Here is a 16,423-nt window from a genome sequence, read left to right as displayed (position 1 = left end):
CATTAAAAATCTTAAACTAACCGAAACGGCTAATTTTAACACTGATGGATGGAATTTCAAGTTTTTAAAACTTACAGCTGGGACTTCGGCCTTCTCTCATTTTAATTAGTATAATCTCATGATTCTCATCCACTGTGACTTTACAGGCTAAGCTCCATTTCACTTAAATCCGTTTTTCGCAACCTGTGGCTAGATTTGGGCGAATGGGGTCTCCTCCTGGGCCCCTAATGCTTGGTCTTAAATGGGGCTCCGGCCCTAGGAGATATGACTGACTTGGGCCCTGCCTCCATATGCAAGGCCCAACCTAATACTTGGTTCATACTCTATGCCAATTTTAATTCTCGTCTCCAAATAGTGTCATTTAACTAAATATATTTTTTTATTATTTAAATAGTTGTTAGAGAAAATAGTTTAATGGAGGAAAAAATTTACAATGAGGAGCATCTGTTTTATAGTGTCAGACTTCGCCCGTGAGTGTTTTTGGTGGAGTTGCAGCTTTATACAATAATGTTAAGAAGACAGTTTATTCCTGCTTATAAAACTTGCCTCTTGTGATTCACAGTACCACCCAATACTCAAACCCAGTTATTATTATTATTATTATTATTATTTTTGACGATGGATTCCTGTAAAACCAGAACTCAATTTCTTTTCAGACCTCACACTTTTTTTGGCCATCTGTGTCACATTAAGCCAATTTATGCAAAAGAAACGCAACTTGAAGATACCCTTCAAGTTAATCAGTTTCTGAACATATACAAAAATGGAGGAGTAATGGAGATTCCAAATGAGAAGTGACGGCTTTTACTGTTATAACAGGAGTTTTATGTTTCGTAGCTTCGTCTATATCAAGTGCAAGGGGGTTTGTTGGCGGTGACCTTTTTATACCAACATTAATCATAGTGGCTGGTTTAGAACTTAAAACTGCCACCAGTTTCTCAGCTTCTATGGTCACAGGAGTTGGTATAATTTCTTTTTTATTTTCCAAAGTTTGTCTGCTACTGTTCTCTGAATTTCAACTTTGATCTATTTGTTTCGTGAATAAGTTTAACAGATCTATGAGAAAAATTGTTCATAATCTGCAGTCAATCCGTGTGTATGTAACTCGAGAAAATGTATGCAGGGTATTATAGCAATGGAGCCTTGTGGAGTGGGATACTGGATTATTTCCTCACTCCAAATTCCTGTTTCTATGGCTTTTACGGAATGGATCCCCTGCAGAAAAGACTGCAGACATAATAAAGTTCCAGACCATCAGGTTTATAACTTGAGAAGTTTGTTGTCGAATGTAAGGCAATACTTTCGTAAAATTTCAACTTATCTGTGAAGGACATAGAAGATCTAACTGGCAGTGGACCATTGGACAAGCTTATGTTCCCGTTCATGGCACTTATTGCTGGGATCTTGAGGGGACTTTTCGAAATTGGAGGTGGTATGCTTATAAGCCCACTTCTTCTTCATGTTGGGACAACACCTAAGGTAATTTATGCTTGTATTTGTAGCTTGTCGACACGATTCATCATCTTATGCAGAATTCAATCTGAGCTATCATTTTATTTTGTCTTAGGTAACAGCAGCGACTTGTTTTCTTTTCATCTACCATGTCAGCATTCCAGTACTTGCTACTGGGCATGCAAAATGCAGACAGTGCTCTCATCTAAACATCGATTCGCACTTTTCTGATTCAGATTTCCAATGTACCAAACCATTTCTAAAATTCTTGAAAGTAGACCAAGCAAGGGAAACAGCAAACAAAATCGCAACAAGGGCTCTTTGCTACTGGGCATGCAGCACTCAGGCAATGCTCTCATCTTTGTCATCATTTGTTTTGTTGGATTAGTTCTTCGATTGTTGGTGGTACAGATATCTATACAGAAACTTGGAAGGGCGTCATTGATCGCATTTTCTGTCAGTATAATTATGGCTTAAGTGCCGTTTTGACGACCGGCTTTGGAGCTTTTGGAGAGACAACACATCTGCATTGAAGCTGAGAAACTTGTGACAGTTTTAAGTTCTAAACCAGTCACTATAATTAATACTGGTATAAAAAGGCCACCGCCACCAAGCCCCCTGCACTTTTTGATATAGACGGAGCTATGAAACATAAAACTCCTACTATAACAATAGAAGCCGTCACTTCCGACTTGGAATCTTGATTACTCATCCATTTTTGTATTATGTTCAGAAACTGATTAACTTGAAGGTTGCGTTTCTTTTGCATAGATTGGCTTAATGTAACACAGATGCGAGAAAAAGTGTGAGGTATGAAAAGAAATTGTGAGTTTTGGTGTTACATGAATCCATTGTCAAAAAAAGGAAAAAAAAAAAAAAACTGGGCTTGAGTTGTGGATGGTACTGTGAATCACAAGACAAGTTTCATAAAAGGAAGAAACAAAAGAAGGGAAGCAGGAATAAACTGTCTTCTCAACTTTAATTGTTTAACACTGCAACCTCACCAAAAAACACACATGCAAAGTCTGAGATAAAATAATCCGAAAGCCCCTAAAAGTTCGTATTGCAGAATCTGGCAGTCCAAATTGTCCCCTCAACGAGGAGTACCATGTCATAAGCAATACAAAATTGCAAGTTTATCATTGCTTCACGTATGAACTTATTGTATTGTTTATCTGTATTCTCTTCTTCTAATTATTTAAAAGAATTTTTTTAGCTTTAAATTTTTTTATTTGCTATATCAATAATCTAAAATTTTATTTTATGAATAGCGATGGTGGGGTATATAATATAATGTATATATTATAAGATGTTAACTCTGTCAAAATTAAAAAACTAGAATGATGACATTAACGAAAATTATGGGATAAGAAAAAAAATAATCTTGATATTTGATATTTAGGATTGGCAAATATTTATTGCTGTTTCAACCCAAAACCCATTTCTGGCAATATCAAAGTTTTTGTGTTGTGTTGCTTTCTGATTCTCTCTTTTTCTAGTGGCGGTGGTAGTGGAAGATAAAGTAACGTCCCTCTTATACAATATTCTTTCTCTTTTTATTTTTCAGGCCATCTTATAATTGAACTCTCAACTAAACCCATTTACTCGTTTCTTTACCATCATCTTTATTGCCTTACTATTCCTGGACCCCTAGCGTCTCATTGTCTCTTATTCTCTCAGGTAATGAAAAAAGTTACGGTTTTTGTTGATCATTTTATCATTTTGGTCTTGTCTTCTTGATATTGTTGATATTGGTCTCTGGTTAGTATGGTTTAACTTTATTTAACATCTTTGTTATCAGGATTATGAGTTTGTTGTGTGGCCTAAGTAATGAGCTTAAATCTTAATGCATGTTTTCTTGTTTGTTGTGTGGCCTAAGTAACGAGCTCAAATCTAAACATCCGTGGAGACGCATGGTTATCAATCATATCAACCCAATCATATAAAGTGTCCAACGTCTCATATATCAAATACTGCAATATAATCATTAATGATTAAAATAAATTAATTTGTATTTTTTCCGATTAATATATATAATTAATAAATTTATACTTACCTAAAATGCGAAAGAAAATCCGTAAAAGTTATATTTATACATTTCAGACATCCATCCAGAGCAGACTTTGTCACTTGCTTGCAACATCGACTCGTACGTCATCTGTCACACGATAACGACCTAGAGATAGGAATTAAACTCATCCAGATGATCAACCAACTGTAAGTATTTGATAGATATTTTTTTTTGTTGATCATTTCCTAATAACACCATATGAAGACAGTACAGTAAGGCCATCTTGACGACGTCGATGTTGTCATCTCCCCTTAGCCTGACAGAAAAAACACGCTCTATATCATGATACAACACCTTCAAACAAGCCCGAAAGTATGTATCTCTGATCCTATGTTCGAAGGAGCGGGAAATATACGATAAAATAGCAGTGAGCTGACTAAATGATAGCCCTGTCATCAAAGAAAACTCAAACAGACTGAATCTCACATCAACCTCGTTAACCGTAAACCATAACTCATCTCTGATGAAAGGCCAATGTAGTTGTCACAAAACCAGAAGAAATACATAAACCAACACTTTGGAAAATTTGGTATTAGATAGACGAAGAAAATGCCCAAAACATGTCTTCTCAAACAGTCGAAGTTGATCCGAGGTTAGTGTAGACGTAATCTTGAACAATGCGATACACTGTGCATGTCATATAACCTCTGTCTGGAAGTATCTGGACTCATCGGGATTCGTAGTTTGCCTTCAATATGTTTCCTTTTACGAGAGGTATCATGCAAAAGATTTTAAAAATTTGTAAGACATTCACAAAAAACAGATATATAAACAAATATAAAAATGACAAATAAAAAAAATAGAAAAATAAAAAATAAAAAAACAATCAAAACAAAAATATCAAATTCCATATGTTAAAATACCCTAGAATATCAACAACCAAAAAATTATTCGAAAATCTGAAAAATAGGAGTCCATTATCCTAAAATGGCGAAAATAAAAAAAACAAAACTGAAATTCGAATTCTATATGTTGAAATACCTTGGAATGTCAATAATCAAAAAATCATTCGAAAATCTAAAAATACGAGTCGATATATTCAAAAACAATTAAAAAATAGAATTAAAATTCGAATTTTACACGTTGAAATACCCTAGAATGTCAATAATCAAAAACTCATTCAAAAATATAAAAAATACGAGTTGATATATCATAAAATAATGAAAATCGAAAAAACGAAATTGAAACTCGAATTATATACATTAAAATACTATAGAATGTTGATAATCGAAAAATCGTTTGAAAATCTAAAAAATACGAGTCGATAAATTCTAAAACGGTGAATATAAAAAAAAACGAAACTAAACTCGAATTCTATACGTTAAAATATTATAGAATGTCAACAATCGAAAAATTATTTGAAAATCTAAAAAATATGAGTCGATATATCCTAAAACGATGAAAATAAAAAAAATGAAACTAAAACTCAAATTCTATACGTTAAAATACCATAGAATGTCAACAATAAAAAAATCATTCAGAAATATGAAAAATACAAGTCGATATATCCTAAAATAGTAAAAATCAAAAAAACGAAACTGAAATTCAAATTCTATACGTTAAAATATCATAAAATGTCAAGAATCAAAAAACCGTTCAAAAATCTGAAAAGTATGAGTCGATATATTTTAAGACGATAAAAATCGAAAAAACGAAATTCAAATTCAAATTTTATACGTTGAAATACCTTAAAATGTTAACAATAAAAAAATCATTCAAAAATCTAAAAAATACGAATTGATATATCCTAAAACAACAAAAATCGAAAAAACAAAATTCAAATTTAAATTCTATGTTTTGAAATACCCTAAAATGTCAACAATAAAAAAATCATTCGAAAATTTGAAAAATACAAGTCGATATATTATAAAATGACAAAAATCGAACAAACGAAACTGAAATTCGAATTTTATATGTTAAAATACCCTAGAGTGTTAACAATCAAAAAATCATTCAAAAATTTGAAAATACGAATCGATATATTCTATAAACAAAAAAAATCAAAATATCGATAAGAAATTTCGTTATTACATCATAAAATATGCCTAAAAAGGCTCAAAAATAAAAAAACCAAATGTGAAATTCAAAAACTATATCTCGAAAAACTCTAAAATAGAAAAAACGGATATAAAATTCGAAAACTACATGTCAAAAAACCGTAGATGTAAAAATTATCAATTTACCCCTATAAAAATTTATATTATAACAGGTTCAATATTTATCTTTGCCCCCTCAATAATTGTCTAATCTATTATAGCCCCTACAGTATAAAAAAAATCAATTTCCCTCCAACCCACGTTTTTCAACCGATTGTTTCATATAAAATTTCCATAAGCCCCCAGTGGACTACCCTATATTCCCTCGGTCCCTAGAAGTTTGAAAAAGCTAACTTTCCCTTCAACCCACGATCGATCTCTCTTGCTTGTGGGAGAATTCATTCAGTCTATGGATTCTACTATTCCCACGGACCGAGTGCCAATGGCTTCTAACCCATTTTTTGACCAAAAAATCATTGTTTCTACCTTCAATTTCAACACAAATAAATCTACAAAACCTATAACACAAAACCCTTCAAGAAATTCGAAGAAAACAACCAAAAATCAAAACATTTTATGTATTGTTTAAAATTTTCCTCAAATCTCGATAATATGAATAATAAGTTAATTCAAACAAAAGTAGAGAAGATGTACTAACCTTCTTTGTCATTTTTGATCACCGAAAAATACGAAAATCAATGAAAATCTCTTCACCTGTGGAACGCCAATGGGAAAAGCAAAATTATTTGAATTGGCACAGTAAAACCATTGGAAAATAACATGGTTTAAATGAAAAATTCTTGGTGAATATATAGGAGCAATTTGGTCGTTTTACACAAAAGGATATTTTTGTTTAACCCTAATTATTTTAGATAATTTCGCTTAGAACCCCTTAATTTAAGGTATTCAATATAATTTCTCTTTTCATATTTTCAAGTGTATACTCTCTCTGAACATCAAAAGCTTCAAAGCTGGTCATTAAATTAACACCTAAAATCATAACCATACTGATTGAAAACACGGTCGACGAAACCTTCTAAAATTTTGTATAAATCCTTTTATCATCAGCAATCCAAGAACTGATCCAACAAAACAAAAGATGGCAAAGATAAGAGCACTGTCTACGTTCTGCATACCCAGTAATATGTTAAACTTATTCATAAAACAAATAAATAAAAGTTGAAATTCAGAGAACAGTAGCAGACATAACTTTGGAAAATAATTATTCATGGCAAAGTCAAACTTCTTTAAGTGATAAACATATTTCCTTTTGAATATTCTGAAGCTGAAAATCCAATTGATGAATTAGCTTATGTGGGGGTAAGAGATTTGAGCAGAAAAAATAAAGATTCTTGAGGTAGGCCCTCTTACTTTCTCAATATAAAGTGCCTTTAATTAGCCTTAGGATACACTCCTAAGATGATTCCACATAATCCTTGTTCAAATTAATCGCTATTTTTCCAAAGTGTTAATCAGAAAGAACATTAAACAACATAAGTTTCAGCCATTTCAGTACTTGAAATTAGTTTCAAAAAATATAAACAGGCACATATATCTACTAGGTTAAAATTAATTTGATAAAAGAAATTATACCTGTTCATGGCCACGAAGAACATCGAGAAAGAATGAAGAAGATAGAGAAGAATAAAGAAAACCAGATTATAACCAAAATAATCAGTTTCATCGAAGGAAACTTCACTTTGTTACCCTCACATCGATTCACATTTTCTGATTTAGGTTTTCAATGCATCAAATCAATTTTAATGATCATGAAAGTAGACCAAGCAAGAAAAACTGCAAACAAAAAGCCCTTATTGAAACAACAAACAACTTTATACTGTAGGCTTTATAAATGGATACCTGTTGATTGGACAGAGAAATCAGGGTCACCATTCTTCTTCTCCCGAAGACAGGTGATTTCACCATCGGTAGAAGGGAAGCAAAATCGAAATACAAAATAAAACCATTTCAGATTCAATTAAAAAGAGAGAGAGAAAGAACCCACTTTCTAGACAGAGCAGTTGAAACCATGCTGCCATGGAAGGATAAGAGGGTTCAGATGTTCATATATAGAGATGGCGCAAGCACAAAGCATTGATTGGTGGGGTTAAAGTCTACTTAAGACCCCACCATCTGTCATCCCCACTTGCCTCTGTCTACTTGTTTCGCAAGGGGTCTACAAACTTCCAAGACTGATATGTCATAGTCTGTCTCCTTTTCAAAGAAGGTTTTGCTTTTCGTATTCCCAAGTGCTTTAGGTGTCCACCTTCCTTCTTCTATATGTTGGATTTTATTATCACTTTTAAAAGGTCAAAAGACTTATTCCCCACCAAGTAAGAGTGAAACCCGTTTTATTTTTTAACTTTAAAAAATTTAAATACATACTCATCAAACAATTTTGATTAAAAATTTTAATTAGAGTTAAGATAAAACTATCATTTAACCAAAAATTAAACTTTTATCATATTTTTCTTTCTTAAATTAAAAATCTCACAATTTCTTCTTCAAATTTTTTTTTTTTAAATTTAAAAAGTGACAATTTTCTCCTATGATTTTTTTTCTCTTTTCTCCGACAATAATCTACTGTCTCCAACTATCAGTTGTCTTCCCTTCCACCTTATCTCTCCATCCCGACCTCTCTCTCCCTCCTCTTCAACCACAGATCAATGAAAATCATAAATCTAGACGAAGAGTCACTTATTGACGCTTTGTTCGGACAACGAAGACGTTGTTTGGATTTGTCCAATCCATATGATGTTGTGACTAAGGGAGAGATGATCGGACTTTTCTCTACGGATAAGGGTTGAAAGCACCATTGCCAATGGTCGAAGTGGGGAGGAAGAAAACTCTAAGTTTGGGGGGGGGGGGGGGGGGGGGGGGGGGGGGGGGGGGGGGGGAGAATGCTACTTGTCAAAGTTTAAAAATTTTAGGTAGGGATGAAGTTGTTAATTTTTAAAATTTAGAGAAGAAATATAATAAATTTTATGTTTTTTAAATTTTTTTATTAAATAACAGTTTTGTTCTTAATTTTAACTGAGTTTTTTAATAAAATTTTGCTTATAGGTAAATGTTTGAATTTTCAAAAGTTTGAGAGATCACTTTTAGAATTTCACCGTACCTTGGGTGGAAACAAGTCTTTCGGCCTTTTAGAAGCTCAAATTTAATTATTATTATCGTGTTGATGTTGTTCACCACAGGATAAAAATAAATCTTTCTCAATGAGTTGTGTGTGGATCAACATATACTATATACATGTAGGAGCAGTGTCATTCAAAACATATATCTTAATTCTTGAAAAAATCTGAGATAGAATTTGTTTTTTCTTTTTTTAAGTAAATGTATAATTAAAAAGAAACGCTAAAACAACGAGACTAAGCTCCTATTATCCTACTACCTTCACAAAAGCAAGATGAAGGATAATACGGTAGAACTTTTCTACCTAAATAGGTCAACAACAATAATTTAGGGATTTATACAAACGTAGTCGAGTCTGAATATTTTTTAATTCGAATTTGATTCGAATAAAAGATAGTTTGGATCGAATTTATCCAACTAAAGTTAATAGTATTTTGAGTTTGATACAAATAAAAAATTGTCTGAATCAAGTTTAACTCAAGTTTAAGACTAAAATATGTGACTTAAATTTATGATTTATTGATAAAACGATATCATTTTAATTAATAATGGACAAAACGATATTGTTTTGATAATTGTTTGACATAACTCAAATTAAATTATGAATCAAATTCAAATCGAATCAAATTATCTATCCGACTCACAAATCGTATTGAGTTGAACTCGCTCTAACTCGTGCATATCAAACATGCTTAATAAAATAAACATCAAGCGTGAGGAACTCACGCATCTTCTTCCCACATCCGTTTTCTGGAAAAAAAAACAAAAATATCCATCAGACATTCAGATTTTCAGCAAAGGTTTCCGCATTCTTCCTTGTTTTATCAACAAGGTCATCAAGCAATCTCAGCAACCTGGGAAATTTCTCTATTTCCTTGATCATCATTGTGCATTGTGTTAATACTTTTTGCAGCAAGAAGTTTAAATCTTAAACAAACAAAAACCCCAGAGCTTTCTGTTTCTTCTTACCTACAAGTAAATGAACCTCTTTCTAAATTTGATTATCTACAACTTTGTACCGTAGGCTTTATAAATATATAGAACATGATTTTGCAACCTGAAATTTCAGCTAGTGTCCATATATTTATATAGTCTATAGTACAAAGTTGTATTTAACAGGGTAGTTTGAACCCCATATATTTCCTAGATGTGTAATCTCTCCAAACATCAAAAGCTCCAAAGCTGGTCATCAAAATAGCACTTAACGCCATAACTATACTGACTGAAAATATGATCAGTGAAGCCCTCCCAGATTTCTGTATAAATCTCTGTACCACCAGTAAACCAAGAACTGATCCAACAAAACAAATGATGGCAAAGATGAGGGCGCTGCCTACGTGCTGCATGCCCAGTAGCAAGTACTGGAATGCTGACATGGTAGACGAGAAGAAAACCATGAACGAACAAGTCGCCGCTGTTACCTAAGACAAAATAAAATGATATATCAGACTGAATTCTGCATAAGAAGATTAATCGTGTCGAAAAGCTACAAGCATAAATTACCTCAGGTGCTATCCCAACATGAAGAAGAAGTGGGCTTATGAGCATACCACCTCCAATTCCAAAAAGTCCCCCCAAGATCCCAGCAATAAGTGCCATTAATGGGAACATAAGCTTGTTTGACGGTCCACTGCTAGTTAAATCTTCAATGTCCTTCACAGATAAGTTTAAATTTTACTTAAGTATTGCCTTAATGTAAGGTGATCAGCAACGAACTTCTTAAATTATGAACCTGATGGTCTGGAACTTTATTTTGGCTCCAGTCTTTTCTGCAGAGGATCCATCCCGTGAAAGCCATAGAAACAGGAATTTGGAGTGAGGAAATTATCCAATATCCCACTCCACAAGGCTTCACTTTTATAATACCCTGCATACATTTTCTCGAGTTACATAGACACAGACTGACTGTTGATTATAAACAATTTATCTCATAGATCTGTTAAACTTATTCATGAAACAGAGTGCACAGTAGCTGACAAGACTTTGGAAAATGATAGTTCAAGGTGAAAGTCAAACTACTTTAAGTGATAAACTTGTTTCCTTTTGCATATTCTGAAGCTGGGAATCCTATGGATGAATTTGCTTCTGTGGGGTTACAGATTGGAGCAGAAAAAAACTAGATTCTTGAGGTAGGCCCTCTCATTTTCTCTATATGAAGTTCCTTTAATTAACCTTAAGACACACTCGAAAAAACGATTCCATATAATCATTGTTCCAATTCAACTACTATCTTTGCAAAGTGTAAATCAGAAAGAACATTAAACACCATAAGTTTCAGCCATTTCAGTACTTGAAATAAGTTTCAAAAAAAAAAAAATGGCACAGTTATCGAATAGTTGAAAATTAAATTATAAAAAGAAAATACACCTGTCTGTAACGATTGCCACGAAGAAGATACAGAAAGAAGAAAGAAAGCCAGATCATAATCAAGACACCCAGTTTCATCCATGGAAATTTCACTTTGATATTGTTAATTTTTTCCTTGTTCAACAAGGGCTCTTTGCATATTTCATCATAACTCTCATCCTTCAACCCTCCACATCGATTTACACTTTCTGATTCAGATTTCCAATGCACCAAGCCATTTCTGAAAGTCTTATAGGTAGACCAAGCAAGGAAAACAGCAAACAAAAGAGTAACCAGCCACTCTGGGCAAACCTGATTCCAAATCACTCCAATACTCACTCCAAGTAGCATGCATGGCTCAGATAGAAGAGCTATATCATAATCAGTCAAATTCTTACCACCAAACTTTGAACTTATAGTTAACATATTGTACATAACGTTTGCAATTGAACCTCCAGTGACCATAAAAGCTGAGAAACTTGTGGCAGTTTTAAGTTCCAAACCAGCCACTATGGTTAATATTGATATAAAAAGACCACCGCCACCAATCCCCCCTGCACTTGATATAGACGAAGCTATAAAACATAAAACTCCTGCTATAACTGTAGAAGTTCTTACTTCCGATTTGAAATCTCGATCACTCCTCCATTTTTGTATTTTGTTCAAAAACTGATTAACTTGAAGGCTATCTTCGAGCTGGGTTTCTTTTGCGTGGGATTGGCTTAATGTGACAAAGATGACAAAAAATAGTGTGAGGCATGCAAAGAAATTGTGAGTTTTGGCTTTACAGGAATCCATAGCTAAAAGAACAAACTAGGTTTGAGTTGTGGATGATACTGTGAATCACAAGACAAGATTTTTATAGACAAAACTTTTGTTTGATGGGGAAGGATCCCAGAATTTCAAAGGTGAAATAAACAAAAGGGACCATCAACTAAAGGTGTCCCTAGCGTAGCAGGAATAAATTAAAATAGAGCTGTGTTTATATCAATTATCCATGTGAATTTAATTTGCTGCTTAATCTTTGAAAAAACTATCGGCACAAATTTATACACAAACAATAACATATCATCACATATCATTATTTATAGTATATTTCATAGGTTTTGTATAAGATTTTTGTTTGGCGATGTGGATAAGTTATTATTATTATCATTACAATTATTTCTTTTTTAAGCTTACGAAGAAAATATCTCTTGAATCACAAAAGAGGCATTAAATCTAACTACAATTATTTTGTTAAAAGAAAATTTGCAAAATAGAAAAGTATACCTGTTTGAAAACAGAGTCTATATTTAATATGTATTTATGTATATATATGAATAATATATAGGGTTTCTTGGAGGTTAAGAGATAGAAGGATTGTGATTCTTTTAATTTCCTATGTTTATCTCCTTGTAAGGATCATCTTCACCACCAATTTGTCTTTTTAATTTTCCGTGTAAAACGATGAAGCTGCTTTTTATATTGCTTTCAGGGATACTCTTGAGGAAGGTGTTGTGTCTTTTATATCTTTATTAAATAAAGCATTTCAGAAAAATATTTATTTAAAAATTTATGACATAGGCAGTAAATTGGTGAAGACAAAAAATTCAATTGTATTGGATACAACTTGTGTCTTTTCTAATCCTTTCACGTTATTATCGAGTTGAAAGCACTTTTGGGTTTGGCCCACAATGGTTGCAATTCTACAAATTGAATAATTTTTATAAGGCCAAATAACTATGTCCCACCCAAACTTTTACGAATTAATTTATCCCACCCTCTAAGTTTAAAGAATTTAATTTTTAATCCATCTATCAAAGTTAAATGCTAGTTTTTACCGTACACATGTAATAGTACTAACAGAGGACATTTTATTCCTAATTTTATTTGGGTTAAACACACTTTATAGATTATGTGAATATAATTAAGATCTCAAATTAATTCTGACTTTAAGAAACCTTATTCTTTCAAATATTTTGAATTTTGATTAGTGTATTGGAAGATTTCTTTAATAAAAATTAGTTGCTAAATGATAAAAAATTATTTCTTGTTAATTAATTGATTTAGTGAAATGATGATTTAGCCGAAAAATGAGACCATTTTTCTATTGTCGAGCATGAAAAACCTACAAGGTGTAATTGCATCTACTTCCGCTTTATCACAAGTTATGGAGTGCAATATTTTCAACAGAGCATATTTTTTTGGAATCCTTGGAATGTTGGCTAAATTTTCCCCAATGTTTATATGCAATAAATGGTTTAAAATTCCATGAGCTAAAAAAATTAGATAAAAGAGTACCGAATCCTAACTTAAATTAAAATGTGTAAAATACGGTGTGGACTGAGTTAAAAGAATCCGAAAGGCCCTGGAAGTTTCCTACTGCAAATTCTCTTCTCAACATTAATTGCATAAACTGCAACCCCAAGAAAAAAAAAAAATACACTCACATGCAAATTCTCATGTGACTAAGTCTTTAATTTAAAATCCCTTAATCATTTAATACCCATAGATGCGATTGGTCACCCTACTCTTCTATTTCCAGGAAGCTGCTCCTAGAAGGCCCATTTCAACTTCACTCACACTATCTAGGATATAGCTCGGTAATTGAAACCTCATTTTGTGATAATGTTGTGCCTTCAATTCGGTGTCGATTTAAGTTATTTGACCGAGACTGCTCAAAAGATGACGATGTCGTCTGTGATTCTGTTGTAGTATGCATATAGAATCCAGGTTTTTTAGGCGCTGGGAGATTGAGAGAGTCGCTGTTAAGCATAGAAACAACTGAACCTATGCTTGGTCTGTCAGAGACACTTTCCTGAACACATAACAAGGCAATGTGGATGCATTTCATCATTTCAGTTTTTGGATTATCCCTCATAGCAGGATCTATTAGATTTACAGCTGACCTTTCGTTCCAGCTTTTCCATGCCTGTAAAATTATATTAAAATTCATCTAATTAGACGCTTAGAGCTCACACAGAGTTGGAGCTAAATTGTTTTTATACTCACATAGGTTAGAAGGTCGTCCGATTCATTTTGGATTTCAAAACCACTTCTCTTCTGACCGCTTACGATTTCTAAAATCAGAATGCCAAAGCTGTAAATGTCCGATTTAACTGAGAATCGCCCATGCTTTATATACTCTGGAGCCATATACCCACTGCATATAATCAGAAATTTCCACCTTTTTGTCACAACAATTTCCACTGTATGTAAATGGTTAAGCTTAATTTTTATATACTTACAAGGTCCCCACGACTTGATTTGCGTCACCTTGACTCTGATCCATTTCAAACAATTTTGCCATACCAAAATCAGAAATTTTCGGATTCATATCTGAGTCTAACAAAATATTACTTAATTTGAGATCACGGTGAATAATTCGAAGTCTTGAGTCTTCATGGAGATAAAGTAGCCCTCAAGAAATGCCTCCTATGATCTTGTAACGCATTTCCCAGTTCATATTTTCACGGTTGATTGGATCTGCAATTTCAAACATCAAGGGATTTGAAATTGAAAACATCAAAAGCATCCTGAATTACCAGTTCAAGCACAATCTTACCAAATATGAAGCGATTGAGACTTGAATTAGGCACAAATTCATAAACGAGAATCCTTTCATTTCGTTCCAAGCAGAAGCCAAGGAGCCTAACCAGATTTCTATGCTGAAGTTTGGCAACTAGTAGGACCTCGTTCTTAAATTCCAGTTCTCCTTGTTTAGAATGTGAGGACAGTCTCTTAGCAGCTACTTGTTGTCCGTTGGAAAGCATGCCCTGGTATATCAAGAAAATTTTTGACAGCTTTCCTTCAAGAGAGCTTTAGGTTTAACACCTTTTTACAGTGAAATTACTCACCTTGTATACCGTTCCAAATCCACCTTGTCCAAGCTTATTATCATCAGAGAAGTTATTTGTGGCAATCCTTATGGTGCTGAAGTCGAACTGTAAGGACGACGCTGCATCTTTTATATCTTCCACATCTTTAAGGGATCAAGTAGTAATTAGACAACAATAATTTAGTCCTACTTGTAACAATCTTCGTCATATACAGAAGAACAGAGCTGGAGTCTTCTGAATCATTAGAACAAAAACAAAATGAACTTACTTTGATCTTTCTTCTCCGATTTCCTCCATCTTATAAAGATGATGATGCCTACGATTAGTATCAACGATATAGCAACCGAAACAACTACAATAATGATGAAATTATTGTTCTTCTTTCCTGCAGCATCCAAGAACTTTGTTCAGATCAAAACTTGTTGAGTGACTAAAGTTAGATATCTCATGGGTACTCAAGTCTTGAAAACTTGATCAAGAAATCGAAAATTGTAAAGGTAGAGTGAGTTGTGGTACCGGGTGGTGGTGTTGAAGAGGGGACTGGAGGTTCTACAATTGAAGACTTGTAGAATTCGCTTATCTCGTATCTGAAATTACAGCTTGGGGTTATTACTCTTCCCCCTTGGCTTGTTTCACAACAATTTGGCATAAGTTTATTGGCATCATTGAGGCACTCATTGCATTTACTTTCGGTTAAGTCAGGAGTGCACTGAACAAGTCCATATAATGTTAAACTTCCTGAAACTACTTGTTTTCCAGTAGCATACTTGTCAGGAACCCGAGCTGCAGCTTCACTTGTTAGCCTCTGCAACAATCTGTGCCGCGTTTGATTGAACTGTTCCACATTTTGTGTGATGTTACTTTCCGCATGCACAAAAAAAAAAGGAGCATTTTCCATTACGCCAATCATGTCATATTGTGCATAACGTAACATACAATTAGTATAAATTCCATCATCATATCCGAAGAGTGCCATGCCCAACTTGGGACAGAGAAGTGTCGGGTTCCGAGTGGCGAAAGTTACACAATCTCGACGACTTTCCAGATCCATGTCTGGTCTACAAGTTGCCCTTGCATAAACTTTGTCAGAATTTTCCCCATAAGAGGAATAGTAAAATCCATTGTATAGGGGGGTGGTGTTGGGGAGGGAATCTAAAAGGATCTTGAGGTTTACTCGGTAAGCCAAAGTGGTGTTGTCATTTATACTGTTGACATAACAGTCATTGTACAGAATTTCTGGCTCAGCAGCAATGTAAGATAAAAATAGTAGAAGAAATACAGAGAAAGAAAAAAAAGGCAATATAGAAGACAAAGCCATGAGTTTATTTTCTGAAGCGTGTATGAATATAGGGTTATTATCAGATACCTTCCTGTTTCCCATACCCTCCCTCTTTTTTCAGCTTTCACACAGCTAAGACAGCCTCCAGCAACAAAAAGATATAGAACATGAATGTTGAAATTTGAGGGGAGGTTTTTAAGAATTTCTGATACTTGGGGAGGCATTTGGAAAACCTGATACCTCAGAGGAGGAATGTGATCATAACCTTGAATTTATTATGTAG

General features: G+C 33.6%; 3 protein-coding genes and 1 long non-coding RNA gene across 5 annotated transcripts; all 4 read right to left on the bottom strand.

Moving 5' to 3' along the window:
• Positions 1-3,526: 3,526 nt before the first annotated feature.
• On the bottom strand, positions 3,527-7,706 carry LOC123192269. The gene is made up of 2 exons (XR_006496845.1): positions 6,218-7,706; positions 3,527-4,225 (listed from the first exon to the last, which is right to left on the bottom strand). It is a non-coding gene; the product is annotated as an uncharacterized LOC123192269 (long non-coding RNA).
• Positions 7,707-9,321: 1,615 nt separating this feature from the next.
• Positions 9,322-11,937, bottom strand: LOC123192633 (sulfite exporter TauE/SafE family protein 2-like). Its single transcript, XM_044605258.1, has 4 exons — positions 11,062-11,937; positions 10,427-10,561; positions 10,198-10,347; positions 9,322-10,115 (listed from the first exon to the last, which is right to left on the bottom strand). The coding sequence occupies exons 1-4, from the start codon at positions 11,836-11,838 to the stop codon at positions 9,807-9,809; spliced, it is 1,371 nt and encodes a 456-aa protein (XP_044461193.1). The 5' UTR covers positions 11,839-11,937; the 3' UTR covers positions 9,322-9,806.
• Positions 11,938-13,402: 1,465 nt separating this feature from the next.
• Positions 13,403-16,423, bottom strand: LOC123192257 (cysteine-rich receptor-like protein kinase 25). Of its 2 annotated transcripts, XM_044604738.1 has the most exons (7): positions 15,378-16,423; positions 15,130-15,246; positions 14,880-15,004; positions 14,588-14,798; positions 14,271-14,508; positions 14,035-14,185; positions 13,403-13,954 (listed from the first exon to the last, which is right to left on the bottom strand). In XM_044604738.1, exons 1-5 carry the CDS (start codon positions 16,240-16,242, stop codon positions 14,444-14,446), a joined length of 1,383 nt encoding a protein of 460 aa, XP_044460673.1. In that variant the 5' UTR covers positions 16,243-16,423; the 3' UTR covers positions 13,403-13,954; positions 14,035-14,185; positions 14,271-14,443. The 2 variants fall into 2 exon arrangements, with proteins under 2 accessions (XP_044460673.1, XP_044460672.1); XM_044604737.1 differs by having other exon boundaries at positions 14,035-14,798.
• LOC123192081 (cysteine-rich receptor-like protein kinase 8) lies at positions 13,607-14,359 on the bottom strand. Its single transcript, XM_044604546.1, has 3 exons — positions 14,271-14,359; positions 14,035-14,185; positions 13,607-13,954 (listed from the first exon to the last, which is right to left on the bottom strand). Exons 1-3 carry the CDS (start codon positions 14,357-14,359, stop codon positions 13,607-13,609), a joined length of 588 nt encoding a protein of 195 aa, XP_044460481.1.

This window comes from Mangifera indica, chromosome 12 (genome assembly GCF_011075055.1).
Source record: "Mangifera indica cultivar Alphonso chromosome 12, CATAS_Mindica_2.1, whole genome shotgun sequence".
NCBI classification, from domain to species: domain Eukaryota; kingdom Viridiplantae; phylum Streptophyta; class Magnoliopsida; order Sapindales; family Anacardiaceae; genus Mangifera; species Mangifera indica.
This window is presented reverse-complemented; position numbering and strand designations above follow the sequence as displayed.